Source organism: Primulina eburnea, chromosome 1 (genome assembly GCF_022965805.1).
Source record: "Primulina eburnea isolate SZY01 chromosome 1, ASM2296580v1, whole genome shotgun sequence".
Classification (NCBI taxonomy): Eukaryota; Viridiplantae; Streptophyta; class Magnoliopsida; order Lamiales; family Gesneriaceae; genus Primulina; species Primulina eburnea.
Genome location: NC_133101.1, coordinates 2,495,011 through 2,513,779, shown reverse-complemented (window position 1 = coordinate 2,513,779; position 18,769 = coordinate 2,495,011). Strand labels below are relative to the sequence as shown.

The window sequence follows — 18,769 nt, the reverse complement described above, 5'->3', positions numbered from 1 at the left end:
AATAATCGATTTATGACAATTTTTTTCTCACCTTTATTTCCGCGTTTGTTCATTCAAATCAAAAAGTGTGTGTGAGAATAATATTTTGATATGGAACAATATTTATCATAATTTAATTAGGTTTATAACATACGGCGTCGTTCAGGGGCCCCCGATTTCCCAATCCGCACCGTTTCTAGCCCTAACCTGATAAATCGGGCGTTTTCGATTAATGAGAGCATTTGTCCAACGGTTGGTTAACCCAATTCTCTTACTCTGTCGTCTTCTACAAGCACCATGAAGCGAGGCTGCGAACTATTAGCGCAATTGTATGTATCTTCCGCTTACTACGGTCAAAATTTTCATGTTCCGAATACACAGCATAACAGCCTGGCCCCTAACTCGAAAAGTTTGTTAGCCATGTTTGCGCGAAACCCGCTGGTTTATTGTGGCTGAGTTGGAGTTTGTGGAAGATAACCAGGGGATTCAGAGTAAGTGTCATGCTCTAGCCTTTTATGCCACTCTTGATACATCAACACTTAAAACTTCATGATGGAAATGCTTTCAATTATTTCTTAGAATTTGTTCTAGAAATGTTCGCAAATTATTGTTGTGCGCGTGTTAATGTGAATATACGTATACTACGTTATATTTGCTTGATGATTGATGACTGGGAAAGATCCTTCCCCTTTCTTCGTAGCATGAGCGAACTGAAAAGTATAGATGAATAGGCCATTAGTTTATGTTAGCGTGAAGATATTTCAGATTTGAAATATTTGCTTTGCTCAGGATTCTGGTTTCCTTTCCTGGGAAAGATACAAAATGGGAGGAACAGTTCCATCTTAGTTTAAGATGTTTGATCCTTTTCTCTTTGCTCTTATTTTACTATTTTATTTTTTTGTGCTTCCCTTCTCTAAAATTATGGTATCTGTTGCAGTTTATCCTTTGTCCTCTCCCCAATGAGCAGCTACCGGGATGCATTGGGGACACTTCACGATGACTACCCTTAGAAGTACTTAAATGGGACGTAGACTAGCAAGCACAGTTGAAATTTGTAATCTCTTGTTCATGGCAGGCATGGAGATGCAATATGCAGATTGACATGCTTGAGGATTTTTTATTACAGAGCGATGATTCTGCTTAAAAGATATTATTGAAGTCAACAATTCTCAATGACATTCTCGATATCTGGTCTTGTTTGAAGATATTATTGAAGTCAACAATTCTCAATGACATTCTTGATAACTGAGCTTGATCAAAGATATTCTCAAACTCAACAGTTCCCAACGACACTTTGTGATCACATCAGCAAAACTCATATGTGGGGCGTATCTGATGAAAAAAACTTTACAAATTCCTTTTCTTCTATTTTAATCTTTATGCTGTTTCTAATGTAATGGGTGTTAATTAGTGGTAGTAAATTACTTTTAATTATGAGCACGCCTTTGGAAGAATTTTGCATTTTATTTAATGGAAAATTATGAGAGAACATCTTAAAAGGGATCTTCTGAATCTAACAAGGGTTAGAAGGGGATTAGATTTGGCTAGACTCTTAAATTATGCATGTGGTACTTATTCTGTACTCATTTCTGGCATTAATTCAGTCTGGAGCAGCTTCATTTTGAGAGTCGTTTTGAATGTTTTTGTTTTTAGATCTTGTTTGGATTAGTATTTGAAATATGGTTGCATTTTGAAGATCATTTTATTATTCAATCAACTTTGTTTATTTTCAGACTACATTCCATTTGTTGACTTGTGCGAACTGTGTGTATTGCTGGAATGGGACCAGTCTGCTGCTCCCGGTTCACATGGCCAGTTGCCCCTCTTTGTATCGCCAAGAGGTTTGGTTCCTTCATGGTCTAATGATTTTTAAGTGTTGAGTTGAGCACACATTATCGTTTGCGATGTCCATTACTTAACGGGAGATATACCAGGTATGCTCTGTTCTGTTATAGAATCAAGAATGAAAGTTGTCCTTGTTTATGTTAAGTTCCAGATCTCAACATCATTTGATATAAATAGAGGATTATTTATCAAAAGTTTCTCATTAGATGTGTTCTAGGGGTGGTAGCCTATTGTTGATCGAATATTCTGTGTCTTATTTTATGTATTGCATTGAATATTGTTTTGACTTTAACTTAGTGTATAATGTGTTTGAGAAGGCATCTATACGGTTGTGAGTGTTTAATTTTTGTTAGGCTTTGGGAAATGTAATCATCATATAGAATCTTCTAAGTTATTTTGTCTTAGGAGTTGATGAACTTTAAATTTTGTGATTGGATCTTTATGATCTTCGAGTTTGCTAGAATATTATTTCATCCCATGATGTTGTTTCTCATAATTTTTTACCTAACTTGGAAATAGATTGTTTGAGAATTTTGGAGGCTACTAAATTAGCGTGAACTTTATGGATTGAATATGTTGAATTGGTTTCGTCATGCTGACAAACGTTAGTTGCTATGCTTGATGAATTTTAATCACTTCCGTAATCTTGACCTAAGGTTTGAGTGGAATTTTCAGAGTATGACACTGAAATCTCCAAATTTCATGTGGTTGACTGTGACACATTTGATACACCGAGAGCAACTGATAATAATGTTATGATTAATATACATAAATTTTACTTTTTAAATACCATCTCCATATTTTTTAATGATTCACATTGTCAAAATTTTGTATTTGATTGTTATGTTAAAAATTTGCTCTTTAGGTGTAAATATTTTTGGTAACTCGTTCTCAAATTCAGAGTGTATTGGTGTGTTTTACAACAGATTCAAGGGTGGATGAGTGGATCTCAAGTCTTCTATTGATTTGTAAGGTAATATTGTTTCAGTTTTATTTTGTTCATTTACTACAATGATCTTATAATGTTTGTATGAACGATCATAATTTGATATCTCATGTTTAACAATGTTTCCTAGGCTCTGTAGTTTTTACTGAATTTGGCCAGCGTTTTCAAACTAATATGGCTGGAATTGGCAGCCAAAATTTAAATTTACTACACTAAGACTGCGCACTATGGAATCTTGGGCCAAAAGGTGAAATCCCTCACCTTAAGGACTTTCCACTGTCGCCGCAGGCTGTGTGCAGCGGAGGCAAATCACGGTGGCCGAGCGGCCTCTTAAGTGGTAGGTTTGCACACTAAGAATTCTATTTTAAGGCACCTATATTACTTTATACTCTTTTATTGTATTTTTATCCCCACTTTAGCGGTTCCTTTACGTCACTAGTTTTGCATTTAATGACGTGAGAATGTAATTTGAGGTAAAGGAAATTTTTGTCATCGGGATTTGGTTCCTTGTAATGGAAATTTCAAAAGGGTAGTACTGAATTTACTACTCCATCTCTTCCAAAATGTATGGAACGTTTGTATCTTTCACAAGAGTTAAGTAGCTGCTATGGCGAAGAGTACTAAACAATGACCATGTCCAGGCAGATTTTGTAGCACGACATTTTTTTCAAAATCTTGCACACGCTATGCTATAGAATTATACGTAGGTGTTATTATTAATTTGAAATTTTATTCCCAAAGAAGTACTTTTTATATGCTATGTTGCTAACCACTAACCAGTTGGTTAATCAATTGCGACGCGTATAGCTAACCCGCTAAAAGATAATCCAGGTCATTAATTTGATGTAATCTAGTGAACCCAAATCCGCAAATACTAATAATTTTGATTCCATCCGCATAAAAAGTATAATGATTACATAAATCAACCAATGAGAAGCGAATCTTCTCCCAGAAGTCATCACAATTTTTCTTGTGGTACTCGCTTTCTCTAAACCCTTTTCCTATGCTCTTCTATATAAAACCCCACGCTACCTAGAGTTATACTCTCTTTTCCTTTGCTCGCTTGTAAGATTTTTATACATTAGTCCTTTTTTTATCCATCTTCTCTCTTTGTTTCTGTGTAGACTGCAGAGTTTTCTTCAAGGTTTGTTTTTTTGTGTTATAAAATAATTTGTTTCGTTTTCTCGTGATTTCTTGTTGAATCGGTCACCTTTCAATAGCCTTTCAATGGTTTCGATTAGATTTGGATTTTTTTCCTTTTGTCGAGTTCCAAATGTAGCATTTCAAAGCAACATTTATTTTGTGATCTGTTTATTATTGAATTTGTTATGCTTGTGTTATTTAATTTGTGGTAGGTGTTCCTCAAAATGCTATCATGTATCTTCTTTAAATGTTTGTTGTTTTTAGTTTGCCAAGTTTTTGTACACATAAGTTGCATCTTGATTGCTCTATATCGTTATATCTTGTGCCAACATTTAAATAAAACTCATTCCTTTTGGTCATGAACCAATTTTAGCATGCATAAGTCATATGATTATTTAATTGAAGATGAGGGTTTTATTGGTGCTTTTGCGTTATAAACTTGTGTAGTGTAAATGGTAGGGCTTGTTTTGCGCACCAGATACCTTTTGATCCCAACAAGAAGCATCAATGGTTAATCTAGAGTACTTTGGTGCTCCACCAATGTCTTATTTTGTCATTGGACCTGACTATAATTCTTGTAGTTTAGTGGAAGGTTTGTCGTCCAGGGAATTGCAGTGTATTTACATTTTAATCTTTTATTTTCTTCTTTGTTTTTGATTGTCATAGGGGTGTTTTCCTGTGGAACATGTTAGATAAAAGTTGAGTGCAGGATAAATTATTTTGTGAAAGTCTAGATAAGTTGGATTCCGCGTGTTCTTTTCTGTCTTTCAATGGCAAGGATGTCCCTCACCCTACCCCCGGGTTTTCGATTTCACCCCACTGATGTTGAGCTGGTAATGTACTATCTCAAGAGGAAGGTTATGGGAAAGAAGCTTCATTTTGAAGCTATTTCAGAGATCAACATTCATAATTTCGCTCCGTGGGATCTTCCAGGTAAATGTATCACCTTTGTTTTTTCCCCTTTACTCTATGACATTTGTCCATTTTTATCCTAGTAAAAGTTATACTCTACCAAATGTGTTTTACTTAAAATAGATTCTCTTAATTTTCTGGGGATGAATTTATAGGCTCAATGATTGTCAGTTTTCTTGTTTCTAGAACATGCTAAGGAAATGCATGTTAATTTTGATACTTTTGTTTATTATTTTTAATGGAGCTGGCACTATGTCATTTATTTTATTCATTGATATTAATATAAAAATCTAGGGTGGATATGGTGTAGTCCAAGCTCTAGTTTAACTGAAACACACCAACCGGTGCCATTCAACCGCCAATTGAATTTCTAAATTACAAAGGATAAACTTAAATAGTCTAGAAATTTAAAAACAAGAACCTAAAAATTTCAATTTAATTCCTATTTTTCCTAGGCCTTAAACTGTATATAGTAGTGGAGGCTTGAGGTTTGGCTGCCTTCATTTCAACTTTTAATACTTATTTTAGAATTTTAATGTTTATTTAGTCTCAATTCTCATTGTGGTCGTGCCAACAATTTTTAGAGCCATAATGGTTTATTTGTTCTGCAGATAAAGCTTGTTTAAAAGGTAAGGATCTGGAATGGTTTTTCTTTTGCCCTATAGAGAAGAAGTATGCGAGTGGATTCCGAGTGAATCGTTCTACAGACAATGGATACTGGAAAATCACCGGAAAAGACAGAAATGTCTTTTACAATGATAAAATTGTTGGAACTGTGAAAACCTTGGTATTCCACCTAGGTCATGCACCGTTTGGGAAAAGAACTGACTGGATTATTCATGAGTACAGGATCATTGATGAAGAATTGGCTGCCACGGGCGCTCAGGTATTCTGGCAAACTAATTACTGATTAAGATATTTAAGGTTTGCAATTTAATTAAGTTGAACGTCATTGTAAAAATAATGTTGAAAGCAGGAATCAAGATTGTTTATTTCTCATTGCAATATAAAATTAATTCACATGCCTTGTGTTCAAAGATGTACAAAGTGACTATAAAAAGAAAGCTAAATTTAAGCTAATCACAGTTGATTAATTTTACTAAAAATACAGATTTGTACAGCTTGAATATTCTGGATTAAGTACTTGAGTTCTCTTGATGATAGTCCTTTAGTAGGTATATTTGCTATTTATCAATACTTGGAATGTAAGGCATACCATTATGCAGTTTTTCCTTGATAAAGTGCTTATCAATCTCCAAGCTTCATTCTGTCGTGAAGAACTGAATTGTGTGAGATGGAGATGGAGATGGAGATGGTTGCTTAGTTGTCGGATAATACTTTCATTGTCATAGAATGAGAGACTCCTATTTTTTCCAATAATCTCTTGATCTGCATTACCTCACAAACACCTAGAGCAGGATCTCAAAACTCAGTCCCACTCCGCTAGCCACATCCAGTTGCTTCTGGCTTCCCACGTAACCAAATTACCCCTAACAGATGTACAATACCTAGAAGTCGATCTATCAGTGACATTTCCAGCCCAATCTGCATTGATGCGAACTTCGACTTGAAGTTGCCCATGTTTTTTGAATAGTAAACCTTTTTCCCAGAGTTCTTTTCAAATACCTTAAAATTTAAGTGTGTTGGGCTTTGGGAGTGCTTAAATTTGGCCATTGCAAAAGCTATATCAGGGCAAGTATCTCTTTAGGCTTGACTGGATGAAGCTTCACGTTAGAATCCACTGGTGCCTCAGTTATACCCTTTCCTTCAGAAGGTTTAGTATATGTTTCCTTTGAGAAACAAATATATCCTCTCTGGATTATGTAAGTTCTATACCACAAAAGTATTTCAATGCTCCTAGATCTTTGATCAGAATTCATTAACAAGCACTTCTTTCGATCTTGTAAGTTCAGCATGATCATCACTACTGAAGATGACTTCATCACCACAAACAATCACGATGATAATCGTTTCTCCATTAGAGAGTCTGAAAACTTGGTGCGATCCTCTTGGGATTGACAATACACTCTCGCTTCTAAAAACCTTCCTAAATCGCCCAAATTAAGCTCTGGGAGACTGCTGAAGCCCATAAAAGATTTGTTTAAGCAACATACTTTGCATTGTTAGAATATATTATTGTGAGCTCTCAAGGGTGGATTAGTCATTTATTCTTTTTGTGTTTATCCTAGCTATATAAACATAAATCTTTGTATTCTTTATTCAGTTGACAATAATGCGACTTGAGTTTTTCGCTCACTCTCTATTTCTTCATGCATGTGCCAAATTTCTCCTCAAAACCTGGTGGTGACTCCATTAACACTTCTTCGGAGTCTCCATTTACGAAGTCATTCTTCACATCTAATTGATGTAAAGGCAAATCAAAGTGTAAAGCTAGAGAGATAAAAGCTTAGATTGAGTCTATTTAGCAACCGATGCAAAAGTTTCGTGATAATAGATTCCTTGTGTCTGTAAATCCATTTGCAATGCGTCTCACTTTGTACCTCTCGACACTATTTTCAGCCTTGTATTTAACTCGACACTATTTTCAGCCTTGCATTTAACTGTAGATACTCATGTACAACCTATAATTTTTTTGCCAGCTGGTCAACAACCTCCCAAATGTCGTTTCTCCGAAATGGATTTATCTCTCTAGAACTTTCACTTCTAATCCGGGTGATATAGAGCTTCTGAATGTTTCTTGGCATAAACAGGTGATTAATATTTTTGAGATGAGAGCCCTGTGATTATTGGAAAGCCTTTGGTATTACAAGCATTTGGCAATAGGATGTTTAACATACACGGTCGAACAGTTTTCCTAATGGGCTATAGGTATATCAACGTCAAGTGTCAACAGGAAGTAATATATTTAGAGCAGGGGAAAAAACAGGAAAATTGAGAAGTTTTGAGTGTCCAAATGACCCAATTCCAGAAGTGATGATTGAACTTGTATGAGGATAGTTTTATGAACCTTACTCTTTTGACAAAATTGTTTCCTACTAAAGGCATGGTAATCAAGTGGAGGATTAGGATTATTTGGTTTTATTGCTATCTCCTCCTGTCCGTAAATCATCTACACTTGGCATTGGTTAGCCTGGGTTTTCTTCATTTGCGTTATCTAAAACTCGTGTTTCTTGGTTTGCTCTAGAATTTAGGTTGAATTTAGGAAAAATAACCTTGGGCATATAAGTATTGATGTTTGCCAAAATTGATCTTCACTATTTCTATCTGCCCCTAAAAATCATGTTGTTTAAAGAGATGTTAATTTTCCCAAAGATGATGTCAGTACTAATGATGTTTAATTAGGAGCATGGCCGATAATATGCATTTTTCAGCTTATGATCAAGAGTAGAGCGCAAGTGACTTGTTATGGACTAAAACAGAACAGCCAAGTACCTTTAATGGCAATTTAGAAATGATTCTATTTTTTCTCTCAAAAAAAAAAGAAATGATTCTCTTTTCACAAAAAAAAAACATTTTTTAACTCTTTCAAGGTGTTATATATTTTAAAATACATGTTCAGCATCCTGTTCATTAGATAACTCTCTGTTAGAACAGCATCTGGCATGAGTACTTTGGAACATGCGTAGAAAACATTATTTCTCAGGCAGATGCCAGATTTTTCTTCCCGCAAGTCCATTTTGTTGAAGAGTAAAATGATAAGTGGATTGATGTTCACTGTCTTTTTCTTTAAAAAAATTTCCCCAAATATTTGTTAAAGCATCAAGTTCTGTCATTAGTTCGAAGAATCCTTATTTTGATTTGAAACTCTTTTTCGACCATATCGTGGGCTTTGAATAATTTTTCAACTGCATATTTTTCAAATCATCAGATAAATCCAACAAAGTCGAGTATCAATACAAGTAATAGATCATTTTTCTGATTAAAGTATTAATTTTTGCGGGATCCTAAGCATCACTGGGAATCAAATGATTGTTTTGATGCACGATAAGGCCTTGCTTTATTTGAAACTCGATGACTTGCATTCATGCTGTTTCTCGACTGCAGTTGCTTTTTCTATTCTTTGATGTTGCAAGCATGTTTGCTGTTATAGCACGAAGTTGTGATTATCATAAACTACATGAAACTATGAACGCTTCAATTATGTCAATTTATTGGGCTAATCAAAGGTATTAATCAGCATTTTCTGGTCCTCTTTGGCCAGCTAGAAGTATGTGCAATTGCTTAGATAGTTCTAGGCATTCATCCCGTTTAATATATGTTTGATATGAAGTTATAAATTTCCTATTTATGGTCTGCCAATTTTGCAGGACAATTATGTTCTTTGTAAAGTCTTTAAGAAGAACGGTTTGGGTCCAAGAAATGGTTCATTTGTTGGAGCCCTGTTTGATGAGGCAGATTGGGCTAGTGATGATATCGATATTGCTCAAAATCATATCATATCTTCTCAATGTAATGGTCCAACTTTTGCTTTAGTTTTGCCTGAAAAGCAATGCCCTTCAGTTGGACCAGGCATAAATGATCCTGGGAGTATTTCTGCATATTGTCCGCTATTCCCAATGGGTCCTTCTACCAGCCAGGTGCTTGTGGATGAACCAGATGCTGAAATGGAGCGTTTGTTAGCCTGGTTTTTGGGTTGCAATGTGAACAACACCTTGTTGTTGCCTTTGAATGACAATGGAAATCTCGAGGTATGTATATTTTCTATTGAGTTTAATATGTTCTTTTGATCCCATCAGATCCTTTTAGTTGAATATGGATTTGATTGTTTTGTCGTGTTTTGGTATATTATGATTCTTTTTCCCTTTATTTCCTCATCCTGTCCCATCTCGGCCATGCAGGAAGTGGTGGACGTGACCTCCTGTATCATTTAGAAAGATTAAAATATGATCTATGAAATAGTTGCAATGTCTTTGCACATGATATAGTCATGTGAATGCTATCAACCACATGACTATGGCATCTTTACTCGTTTTGTACTTTCAAATTTGTTGTTTATTTTTGTATCACTATTTTTGGGTCATACTAGCCACGTAAATGCTTTGAGCCGGTATAAGACTTTTAATTTCTATAGTAATCATGCAGTCAATCGTCAGTTTTCCCTCACGTGCTTCCCTTTTTCAAATACCAGAAAAAAGCATTCTTAAATAATTTGATTAGGACTGCCAGCTATTGCTTGGTGTCCTTGTGTTCATGTTTTTATCTGGTCTGCTTTAGTGCGTTAATATTTGAGTAGTGCTGTGACAAGCATCATACGTTTTTTTTTATTAAAATATATTTAATTTTTGGTTTTTCCCCAAGTGTAAACCAAAACGAGCTAAGTTTCAATTTTGAAGCAATAGTGGTTAAGATATTTGTTCATCTATGCTAAATTTTGTTATGAGCCAAAATAATTAGTATTTGTTTCTTTAGCCAGTTAAGGCATGTACTAAGAAACTAGATTAGTTTACCAAGCCAACAGTAATACCCTGAAAATAGATTCTTGTAATCATGACCACAATTTAAAATCGACGGTTCCAGTAAAAGGTACAATCAGAACAGAACATTCTGAATACAGTTAACAAGTTTTAATTATCACCGTCAAGAAAGAATCTAGTCTTATTTTTTTGTCATAAAATGTTGTTTTAGATAGTTTTTAACTTTGATGTCACTACATGCTATTGAATACTATCTGCTTAAGTTGTTTGTATCACCACATGTAATGAACCAGCACCGTCGAAAAAAGATTGATCAATTCGAATAGCACAGGTGAAATCTGATATATGCCATCAATATGTTGAATTTTTCAAACCAAGCATGCGGAAAATATATCAAGTTGAAATATTACAAGATTTCTGAAGTCTACACATCCAAGGTTTATCCTAAATGTCTATTAAGACAAATTTCTGTACGAGAAGACATTATACATTTTGAAACGTCCGCTACTCGTTTTTCTTAAAAAGTATTAGAATTTTTTTTTCCCAATTCATTCAGCCGAAACACTAAGTCATTTAAAATGTGAATAATTTGCATCATTTAAAAATAATAAACCGACTATTATTTGAAAAACGAAAAAAAAAAAGTAATTCAAAGCATAAAGTCGTAAAACGTCCACCAACCTAAACTAACATTATTTCAAAATAAAACTTAACTCTAGCATCCTCTCAAAAACCTTTTAAAAGCATCATAATCTTAAAATTTTTAAGTAATCATAAATCATAAACTTATTTTATTTGCGGAAAACTAGCGACGGTCATCGGGTTATGTGCACCTTCAGTTCATCAAGATCAACCATCAAGACCTTAATTAATATCAATATCATGCTCACCTGCATCGATCACACCTAGTGAGTCTATTGACTCAACAAACCTTAATCATGATAACAAATAATCCATATACATTCACAAGCAACAGAAATAGCTTTTCATGAACATAAACTTTAACATTTTCTTTTCAGCATATCATATCATATTTTCTTTCATCATATACGTATATGTTTTCCATTTTTATTAAATTTCGATCCTCAATTGTGACTTTCATATTAGCTGAAAGTCGATTGATCCATCTACGTATTACCACGGTAGTCGGTACTGGGCAGCGGGGACATCAACGATATTCTCACCTGTCAGCTGAGCATTGGCCTTACATATCATCGTATCATCATATTAATCACAATCAATTCACCTACTTCAACTTTTCATATTTACATCACTTATAAAAATTCATACATATATAAATCATTTTTCTTTTAAACCAAGCATGCAATATGTCTTTTAGCATTAACGTTTCATCATAAAATTCCATAAACATTTTAACATTTATTATAGCATTCAGGGCACTGCCAGGATGTCGCGAAGAAATTAAAACCTCGAGCTCGAGAACATTTTTCGGGTGTAAAATGATCGTTTTGCCCCTGAAATCCTAACTTTCATATTTATCCTTAGACCTTGAAACACGACCCAAATCATTCAAAGCTTAACATAACACCTTAAAATACCTCATAAATATTTCTTAGACGTGTACTTAAGTCCCTCGACTAATTTCCCAATTAAAACCGTGGCTTGCTGATTTTTTCTTCAAACCGTGACTTCCTCTCACAAATTATGTGTGTTGTGTGTGCTTGAATGCTGAAGGAAGAGTCCTAGTAGGTTTTTGTATATCCTTATTCTATATTCTATCTAATTCGTATTTTTTAGCTGCGCAAGAGGGGTTGGGCATGTGGTTATGGGGTTTTGGGGTAGTGTTTAAAGCCTTTTATTTTAATTAACACACATGGTATAAGCTTAGACCCATTAACATAGTATAATAGGCTCATTAAGCCTATTAGTTAATATATAAAATATTTTGTTTAGGAAAATTTGTGCAAATAATAGCCGAGTTATCAAAAAGTCCCTATTTTTATTGAAAATCGATCGCCTGTTTAAATTATGACTTTGCGTATAAAAATACCTCAAAAGTTGCCATTTTTAAAATACCATATGCCATATACCATATATTAATTAATTAAAATTAATTATTTAATAAAAATATTTTCTCTTATGTGGTTTCCGATCCTTGTTACTCGATCGCGTTTCGAATAACCTTTAAAACACGGTTTTAATGTCTTTAAGTAGAAAACTACATCCTAAACACATAAACATGTCTAACATAAATAGTTCATGCAATTAAAATCATTTAATTAGCTATTTTTCATTTTTCCTTGATTTACATGTAGTTGGATTACGTTATCGCGTTTTGGACCTTACACATTTATTGAAGGTTAAGCCGCCTTTGAATCACAGCGAAAAGTACATGATTCGAGTAGAGTTCATATGGGCCATTTGGGTGAACATTTCAAAATAAATGGTACATAATGTGTTTATGTGAACCATTTTGCAGCAGAAATGTACTCCGGCTTGTATTTGGTATTGAACATCCAGTCACCTAGGATAGTCTTTTCTTTCTTCAGAGTCTTCTACTCATGATGGGCACTTGTTGATTGAATCTAGGAATGAAATAAAAAGAAGGGTGAACTAGGTGATATTTGGAGAAAGTCGAGTATGAGATCAAAATTGGATCAAGTGTGAGCTTTTTATTGCTGTTACCCTTACTATAGCATTGAGGTATCTACTAGGGACAAATGCTTTGTGGGAGACTTCGACTGCCTATAATAGAAATAAATACATCATTATGCAGGTGGATTGGTAGGCTGAGGTACAAAATGGAGAAAGTCGCTCTTCATTTGAACGAAATAGGGAGAATACTGGAAAGGTGATATATAAACCAAATTAGAACATTAACATCACAAAAATTCTCTACATCTACATCACTTTAGCGTACAAGAATATAGAACAAATACTTGATGGGTCAGAGCTTGAACAAATCAGATATATCATAAGACTGGAATTATTCAAAATTGGGCGACGAGGATGTGAATACGGAAAAGGAATATCCTGTGACTTGGTACAGATGATGACATTCAATTTATCAGAATTTGTACACACCCAACTGCATCAGCTTTGAGGTATTTCCAAAATTGCATATGAGTCATGAAGGTCCTACCAACATCTCGAAGATTCTGGTGGTTTTTATCAGCGACACTCTTCTATTGAGATTTGTCAGTAAATTAAATCTCTGAGTTTGTAACCACTAATAATCAAAAGTTAAGGGAAAGAGAGTTTCTTCTTTATTTGTATTATTATTAGTATTATTCGTTAAATGTGTTTGTTTATGCTTATTCCCTTGTTAATGTATAGAAATGCTATTTCATTGGCATATACTTGTGTTCTTTTTTGTTTCTAATATTTGACCGTTTGATGTTCCTTATGGCAAACTAATTTTCAGTCTGCAGTTGCCAAAGCTTGAAATATTAAGATAAGATCTCCATACTTTTAAATGAAAGTGAATTCCATCCAATTTTATTGTATTGATTTTTGAAGATGTGCTGAAGTATATTGTGCTTAGCAGGCTGATCTCATTGGCAAGGGAAAGAATATTGTCGTACCTGGTTTTGATGGGAATGATACAAACACTAGAACCAATGTCCAAGCATATCAGACACATATGAATGAATCTGGAATTGATTTCTCGGTGATGCAAAAAGATGGTCTTGTAGCTCCTTTGAATTTCTCTGCTGCAGTTGGTGGAACCGAACAATTTCAAATGTGTGACAGAGTGGGATCCTACTTTAATGAGAAAATGGAAGGAGGCAATTTATCTGATGCAGCCCATTATGCTTCTTGCATGGGTCAACTACCATTGCTTCCCGAAGAATCTGAGATCGAAGGCTTTTTAAATATGGCTCAGCTGGTGAGACCATTAATTTGATTTTTCAAATTTTAAACGGAATTCCCATGGATATGCATTCCTGCATTTTATAATTCATTTTATGTTTTTACTTTAACATTAATAAATTAACCTTGAAATACAGGAAAATGGTAATTATTACCATGAATCTAATGCCCCATATGCCTCAGACTTCTTAAGTCAACCACATGTGTCCCCTGAGGAATCAAACATGGCAGACGGTTTTCTTAATGTGGTTCAGATGGTGAGACCAGTAACTTGGTTTTTCGAATTGTAGAAGAACTCCACTCAGTATTCCTCTATTTTTCACATTCCATTGTGTTTTTGCTTTAGTCCTTATACTTTAACCTTGAAACGTAGGAAAATGATAATTATTACCATGGATCTAATGCTACGTGTGGATTGGACACCTCTTATGGACAACTGAACGATGGAGGCCTTTACTATCAGGACATGGAAACAGGTGAATATGATGACAATCAGTAATGAATCTGGTTATTATGTGATGAGCTTCGATCACATCTACTTGAAAAGTTATTGGAACTTCTGCTGAGCAGAGACATTTTCTGCAAGCACATCTTGGCTTCAAAAACTGGAATGATTTTTGCATTTGGACTTTGCCTTCGCATTTCTCGTTTTGCAACCGTGAGCAGTAAAAAATTTAAAAATATTGTTATTTTATGTGGATTCGCTCCATCTCTGTTGGTGGAGTCAACCTGTTTGAGCAGCTGGAGGGTGACTATCTCCAGCAAATTTTCATGAATTATGACTGACTTGGGATTTATTTTGTAAACTGAAGTTTTATTTGTCTGGCATTACCGCTGTATTTGGGACAATGTTTATTTTCATGTACTGCTTGGTAAGAACTTATTCCACCATTTTGGATTTGGTTTGCTTAGGAGAGAAATACTGATCATTCAGCCAATACCTCAACGCGTAACCCCTATATTTTCTAGTTCCCGCTTTCTCTGTCTCCTGAACCTTAGCATTAGGCTCGCAGTTTAACAACGTTTCTACTCTTTTCCAGGCATATGACTAGGCACATTTTCTCTTTTCTTCTTTACCGTTTCCAATTTTGTGAATCTACCGATACAGAAAGAAGGGTTTTGATCTTCTTTCCGCGAAAATAGAACAGCCTTTTACACCTGTCGAAAACCCCTGGAATCAGATAGGTTGTCTTTCTACAGTTTGATCTGTTTTAAGGACTCTTGGCAATCATCTCGCGCTATATTGAGTATAAATTTCTGAATCAATCGAGACATGTTTGATGATTACACGTCATGGAGTTCTGGTCTCCCTCTTATTTTCTTCGAGTCGACTACCCTACAGTCGTAGATGCATCTGCGACTCGAGTTCTGATATCGAATATCTTGCCACCCTAAATTTTCTGTAATATGATGATTTATGATTCAGCACATCTTATTTAAACTAATTTATTTATTAGGTTATCTGTTTATATATTTTATGGCGCATTCATGTTATAACTTTTATTTGGTTTCAACTAATTTTCTGGGTTAATTCAGCGATTGATTGGAAAAATTGAATTTTGTTCGGATCGATTTCAATGAAAAATTTGGTCGTTCAATTCGATAAAAAAAAATTTGGTTTATTTGTTTTGCATTCTTCCGTCCGGTTTGTAACCGAATTAGCCGAACGCACAATTCTACGTCCTTTTCTTCAGATTTGTTCTTCAGCTTATACCATCCATGTGCATGTTTTCTGAATAAAATTCCAATTCCTCTGAGTTTCGGTAGTAACATACATTTCTGCGCTTCTATCGGCAGCCAAGTTGCAACTCTGCAAAATTTACTGAAATTTTGATTGAGAAAGACCATTTTGAAGTTGAAGTTAATAGAGAAATTGATGTTAATATTTAGAGAAAATTTACCTATAAATTATTATTTTTATATTTAAAATTTGGGGTCTATTTTTAGCTCAATTTAGGCAATAAATTTAAATAAATGTCACTATGACAAGGCATGATAGTTCGATGGTTGAATTTAATTTGTTAGCTCTTTAAAAGATACATTTTTTAATTATATTATATATATATGTATCAGAACTGTTTCTTCTTCCAACAAAATTTTCAAGCTGCTTTCTTCCCTTTGACAAAAACTTGTGTGAGACGGTCTCACAGGTCGTATTTGTGAGACGGATCTCTTATTTGGGTCATTCATGAAAAAATATTATTTTTTATGCTAAGAGTATTACTTTTTATTGTGAATATGGGTAGGATTGACCCGTCTCACAGATTAAGAGCCGTGAGACGGTCTCACATGAGACTCACTCCTTCCCTTTTTGTTAGACACTCGATCTCATCCTCCATGAAAAGTAATTTTGATTACATACTGTAGGTGAACTTGACCATAAACATTTTAAATTTATTTGATATAAATAGAATATTTAAACTTCGAATTTAACTTCAAAAATTTAACTTCAAACTAAAAATATGTAATAGAATAATTATTAAAAAAAGTAAATTAAATTAACTATTTATATCAAATAAATTTAAAAATATGTTAAAATATATATATTTGAATATTAAAACACCTACAATAATTTTTAGTAAGAAAAGCCCCAATCTCATACCCTAGACCCAACCCGTTACTCTAATTACGAGTAAGAAAAGGCCCCAATCTCGTACCCTAGACCCACCCAACCCGCAGATTTGAACCATTTTTCTGCTGCTGATTCAAGCTAATTACTTTATTGTATGATAATGACTCGTAATTAGAGTAACGGGGACTCACATGAAGTAATTGCCAAGAAATCAACTCAGCGGTGTTTTGGAGTAATTAAGGGGAGTGAAATCCAACAGTTGAGCTGTATAATTGAATCTTTATTGATCTTCAGAGATGGGACTTCTAAGGAGGGACAAGAATCGGTCATCGACTTCCGCAACTTCACCTTGTGCTCATCTTCGGACTGCTTATCACAGCTGTTTCAACAAGTAATCTTTTTCTTGTTTTCTTTCTGGGTTGAAAATTTCTTGAAACCCTAACCAGTTGGTACCTATTTTGACTTTGTGTAGGTGGTATTCAGAGAAGTTCTTGAAAGGTTTATGGGATAAAGAAGAGTGTGTTTCGGAGTGGGAGAAGTACAGAGAATGCTTACTTGTATGATAATTTTTTTTTTTAATTGGATTTTGGATTAAATTTTTTTTTCTTTTGTGAATTCTGGTGAGAAAGTATTGATTGTTTTATTTTTTTTCTTTCCGCGTTTGACAGCAACATTTGGATGATAAGCATCTGAGTCGATTCTTGGAAGTGGATGGCATTGTGGATTTAAACAGTCGAGCTGAATTTAATAGCCATGCTGGTGTTTCCTAGTATTTTTGCCAATGATTAATTCTAAAGATTGATATAACTTTTTTAAATAGTCATATTTTACTATTTTGTAAGATGACGTATTTCATTTGGTTCTGAAGTAGTTGAAATTTCGAAATACTTGTTGTTTGTGAAGTTTTGTTATGTGTTTATCTCTAGAGGTGTTTGATTGGTTATATACCTAGTGATGATCAAGGAATAATTTTAGTATTAACATGTAATGTTCAATAACTCCACAAAAAACTATAGAGTGGCTAATAAAATTGTGAGTTTCCTCCTGTCTAATATGGAGGGTTCTGGGCTTACACTTTTGTGCCATTCATAAAACCCATTATTGGCCGTCTATTTGAGAATCAAGAACTGACCTAGAGAAGGACTACCATCAGATTATAGTTAATGCTCTCGTTATAGTTTCTCTATTAAAATACATTCTTAGATTACTAATGTGTGAAAGAAAGCCATTTAGAGTAGGCCGTACTGATTTTTGGTGTTTAAAGGGTTAGGCAAGTTATATCTCACAGCGACTCCTTAAGAAATTCTTGATTGACTTGTAAGATTGAGAGACTCTATATGTAGAATGTTAATTTTTGGATTTGGTTCTCTTTTTCGGCTTTATGGCGTAAAACAATTTCTTATAGAATTGATGTTGTTTAATTGGTCTTTAACTGTCATTTGATTGGCAATATAACGATATATCCCCATGATCTCTTTGTACTTTTGAACTACTAAACCTAGCTTCAGTTTCTTAGATGAAGATTATTTATTTATTTTGATTACTCTTTGGGGAAGACTCAAAATTTTGACATGGTTTTCGCTTTAAGTGACACATTATGGAAGTTTCTTTATTGTACAAAGTGAAATTCTTTGAAATTGCTAGGTAGGCAAGTTTCATAGTCGTGACTTTTTACAAGTCATCATCCAATATGGACCAACTTTTCTAGTCTTGACACCATTTTTGCTTACATGAATACTTGCCCTTATAATTGATTTTTCTGCCATGATTATATGCTTTCCTAAATTTTGATTTCCTTCTGTAATGGGAATAGCTGTTTCGGGGATTCATGATAATAATGAAATGATGTACATTGCCAGTAAATAACTAGAAGTATGTTCCTGCCGAGACAAATTTAGCCAGTTATGTATTTAGTGCATTGGAACTTTATAAAATTTCTTTTAAGTTCTTATTCCTTGTGTTTCTTGAAATGTCTCTCTCTTCTTACATGGTCCTGGCGAAACCTCATCTGACATTATAATTACATCAAACTACTTCACTTGAGAGGATTTCACTTGGTTTGTTCTTGACTTGAAATCCGGGAACTTTTGTGTTTAAAGCTACATGATCATACTGATGTTTCAATAATAAGAGTCTCTCACTTTCTATGATCTCTGTCGTTTT

General features: G+C 34.3%; 2 protein-coding genes across 14 annotated transcripts; both read left to right on the top strand.

Annotated features, from left to right (window-relative positions):
• Positions 1-140: 140 nt before the first annotated feature.
• LOC140809593 (uncharacterized) lies at positions 141-14,913 on the top strand. Of its 13 annotated transcripts, none has more exons than XM_073167959.1 (9): positions 142-470; positions 917-1,300; positions 1,713-1,820; positions 2,751-4,846; positions 5,437-5,711; positions 9,094-9,474; positions 13,709-14,050; positions 14,172-14,291; positions 14,408-14,913. In XM_073167959.1, the coding sequence occupies exons 4-9, from the start codon at positions 4,684-4,686 to the stop codon at positions 14,531-14,533; spliced, it is 1,407 nt and encodes a 468-aa protein (XP_073024060.1). In that variant the 5' UTR covers positions 142-470; positions 917-1,300; positions 1,713-1,820; positions 2,751-4,683; the 3' UTR covers positions 14,534-14,913. The 13 variants fall into 13 exon arrangements, with proteins under 13 accessions (XP_073023845.1, XP_073024060.1, XP_073024194.1 ...); XM_073168093.1 differs by having other exon boundaries at positions 917-1,913; positions 2,690-2,797; positions 4,580-4,846; XM_073168042.1 differs by having other exon boundaries at positions 917-1,922; positions 2,768-2,797; positions 4,580-4,846.
• A 1,703-nt stretch (positions 14,914-16,616) lies between these two features.
• On the top strand, positions 16,617-17,549 carry LOC140809521 (uncharacterized protein At4g33100). Its single transcript, XM_073167209.1, has 3 exons — positions 16,617-16,997; positions 17,079-17,163; positions 17,275-17,549. The coding sequence occupies exons 1-3, from the start codon at positions 16,903-16,905 to the stop codon at positions 17,374-17,376; spliced, it is 282 nt and encodes a 93-aa protein (XP_073023310.1). The 5' UTR covers positions 16,617-16,902; the 3' UTR covers positions 17,377-17,549.
• Positions 17,550-18,769: the final 1,220 nt, after the last annotated feature.